The 3,253-nt window shown below is 43.0% G+C and overlaps 1 protein-coding gene across 1 annotated transcript in view; it reads left to right on the forward strand.

Annotated features, from left to right (window-relative positions):
• Positions 1-287: 287 nt before the first annotated feature.
• The window catches only part of BMX (BMX non-receptor tyrosine kinase), a 69,069-nt gene continuing 66,103 nt past the window's right edge, over positions 288-3,253 (forward strand). The window contains exons 1-2 of the mRNA XM_007952836.1: positions 288-428; positions 1,926-2,030. Of these exons, the coding sequence (XP_007951027.1) occupies positions 291-428; positions 1,926-2,030 (243 nt within the window). The 5' untranslated portion in view covers positions 288-290. The remainder of the gene's footprint in view (positions 429-1,925; positions 2,031-3,253) is intronic.

Here is a 3,253-nt window from a genome sequence, read left to right on the forward strand (position 1 = left end):
GCAAACGGCATTTTGATAAGGCGATCTAGAGGTTGGTGCAAAGATGATGAATCCAGAAAGGAAAATGGGTATAAGGACTAAACTGCTTTTTAAATCACCTCTTTACAGAAAATCAAAGCAAGGGCAGTAGAAAAACTTGTAGGTATGTGTGTGTTCAAGAGCCTCGTTAGTTACATTTAGAGTATCCCTGAATGGGAAATAGTTGAATAAAGATCCAGAAGGCTAAAGAGAACCTAGCCAGGTACTGCAGACCTTCATTTTAATTACTTCCTTTTATTTAGGACGACAATATGGATACAAAATCCATACTAGAAGAACTGCTTCTCAAAAAGTCACAGCAAAAGAAGAAAATGTCACCAAATAATTACAAAGAACGGCTTTTTGTTTTGACCAAAACAAACCTCTCCTACTATGAATATGACAAAATGGTGAGCTCCTATTCATTCTATTGTTTTTATACTGTTTATTTTTTTAGGTCTCCACAATAAAACAGTATCAGGTTTCTCTGGTTATACAATAAAGCTCAATTCACATTCACTTATCACAGTGCCTTTTCTTTTTCTTTTTTTGATTGTGATATCTTTTTTTATTTTTTATTTCTTTAAATTGTGATTTGGGTGAAGATTTACAGAGCAAATTCACTTTCCATACAGCAGTTCACATATACTTTGTCTCCTGTCATTGACCACAGTTTACCACATTGCAACAGCTCCCCTCCCACTTCCTCCCCATAGTTACCTCTTCCCAGTGTCCATCCCTCCATACACTCCTGCTCCCTGAGCTGTCTCCCTGTGCATAAGCAGCCGTTCTTTACAGTGCCTTTTCTTAAGGAGACATAATTAACTCAAGATAAATGATGTTAAAGCATTAGTTAACTTGGAGCTCTGGTAGCGTAGTGCCTAAGGCACTTGACTGCTAACCAGAAGGCTGGCAGTTCAAACCCACCAGCCTCTCCTCGGAAGGAAGGTTGGGCAATCTACTTCGGTAGTGATACTGCCTTGGAAACCCAAAGAGGAGTTGCTATGAGTCGGGTCTGACTCAACAGTAAATAACAACAACAACAAGCCAAATTATAACTTTAGAATAGTGGTTCTCAGCTGAGGACAATTTTGCCCCCCAGGCAACATTTAACAACGTCTGCAGATATTTTGGGTTGTCACAACAGGAGGTGTGCTCCTGGCATCCAGAGGATAGAGGCCAAGGATGCAGCTAAAAACCTTACAATGCACAGGGCAAAACCAAAACCAAACCAAACTCATTGCTGTCCAGTCGATTTGACTCATAGAGGCCCCTCCTTGGGTTTCCCAGTTTTCCCAGGTGGTATCACTACCGAAGTAGATTGCCCAGTCTTCCTTCCAAGGCGTGGCTGGTGGACTTGAACTGCCAGTCTTCTGGTTAGCAGTCAACTGCTTTAGGCACTATGCCATCAGAGCTCCTACAATGCACAGGAAAGTCCTCACAACAAAGAATTTTCTGACCCCAGTGTCAATAGTACCGAGGGTCAAAAAACCTTGCCTTTTGAGAAGGCTGCGGGTAACTTCTGTGCACTCAAGAATTCTGTCACAGTGAGCTGAAATGCTGTCATAAAATTGAAACAAAAATGAAGATGCTTTTTGGAGTTAAATCTTGATTTTCCTGAGTAGATTAACCACATGGCAGGGGATCTGAAACATTGCAAAATTCTCAAACACAATTCTTAACTGCTGCTTAAAGACTTGCTTTTGGAGAAGTGGATGAGTACATGTCCATGTTTGAGAATTATTCTCTGTGTCATTGGATTTTTACTCTAGTGGATGAATTGGAAGGTGATCCTTCCATACCCACCCCTGTCCCCAGACTCTCCCCAAGCATAATCTCAGTTTTCTGCTTTTCCTTGTGTGCTATGGCATAGCACATGAGTCATCTTATATTTTTCTTTGATTCAGAAAAGAGGCAGCAGAAAAGGATCCATCGAGATTAAGAAAATCAGATGTGTGGAGAAAGTAAATCTCGAGGAGCAGACTCCCGTGGAGAGACAGTACCCATTTCAGGTATGGGGAGGAGTCACAGCCCATCATCTGGAAGGTTCTTCCTTTTTAATATTTTCTCTTATGAACTCAATGAATCTCGGGTAAATAATGATGTTGCAAAATGATGTGTTGAGACAATGGTGAGATATGGGCATGGAGCAAACAGTTAGGGGATGGACTACTAACTAAGAGGTTGGCAGTTTGAACCCAACCAGAGGCACCTCAAGGAAAGGCCTGGTGATCTGCTTCTTAGAAGTCACAGCCACGAAAGGCCCTTAGAGCACAGTTCTGCTCGGCGCATGTGAGATTGTCACGGGTCGGTATCGACTCAACAGCAACTGGTTCGGGAGTACTTGGGTAACAGCACAACAGCTAACTCAGAAAGTGTTGGAAGACAGCCCTGGTAATCTGCTTCCAAAATATCACAGCCTTAAAAACCCTATGGAGCGGTTCTACTCTGCACATAGTGCATCATCGCCACTGAGTCGGAAGTGATGGCAACTGGTTTGTTTAATTTGTTTTCTTTTTAGAGGAAGGGAAACCAAGCTAGGAGTATAAGCAGCCCCAGCTTGTAGTCTGACAATCTCTTTCATCAAGCATTGTTGAGCATCTCTGATAAACTACAAGGTAGAAGACACACTGAAAGGAATAAAACACTGTCCCTGACCCAAGGAACTTACAGGGAAGTGAGGGAATAGACTAATAGACACCCTATTAATTGAAGTGAGGATGAGTGTTAAGATGGCAGTTACAGAGTACACCATGGTGCCCTGGAAACAGAACCTCTGCTTCTCACTCCAAGAAGTCAGGGGGATTTTCTTTTGGAGGTGACCCTTGGGCTGAGAAGTACAAGTGGAGTTTAGCCCAGCAAAGGTGGGAACAGCAGCTGGGATCAAAGAAAGAGCAGGTGGCAACACTCTGATGGGTGAAAGAGTATGGCATGTTTGGAGAGCTGCAAGAAGTCTCACTGAATGAGGCAGCACATGAGAGAGTGAAGGCAGTTGAGCCAGGAGAGGTGAGCAGTGTATCACGAAGGGCTTTGCACACTATGCTAAACCAAAAGATCAAACTCACTGCCATCAAATCGATTCTGACTCATAGTGACCCCCACTGGGTTTCCAAGGTTGTAAATCTTTATGGAAGCAAACTGCCCCATCTTTCTTCTGTGGAGCAGCTGGGGGGTTTGAATCACTGATCTTTTGGTTAGCAGCCAAATGCCTTAACCACTATACCACCAGTGCTTC

This window comes from Orycteropus afer, unplaced genomic scaffold (assembly GCF_000298275.1).
Source record: "Orycteropus afer afer isolate SDZICR_OR568_19922 unplaced genomic scaffold, OryAfe1.0 scaffold00360, whole genome shotgun sequence".
Lineage (NCBI taxonomy): Eukaryota > Metazoa > Chordata > Mammalia > Tubulidentata > Orycteropodidae > Orycteropus > Orycteropus afer.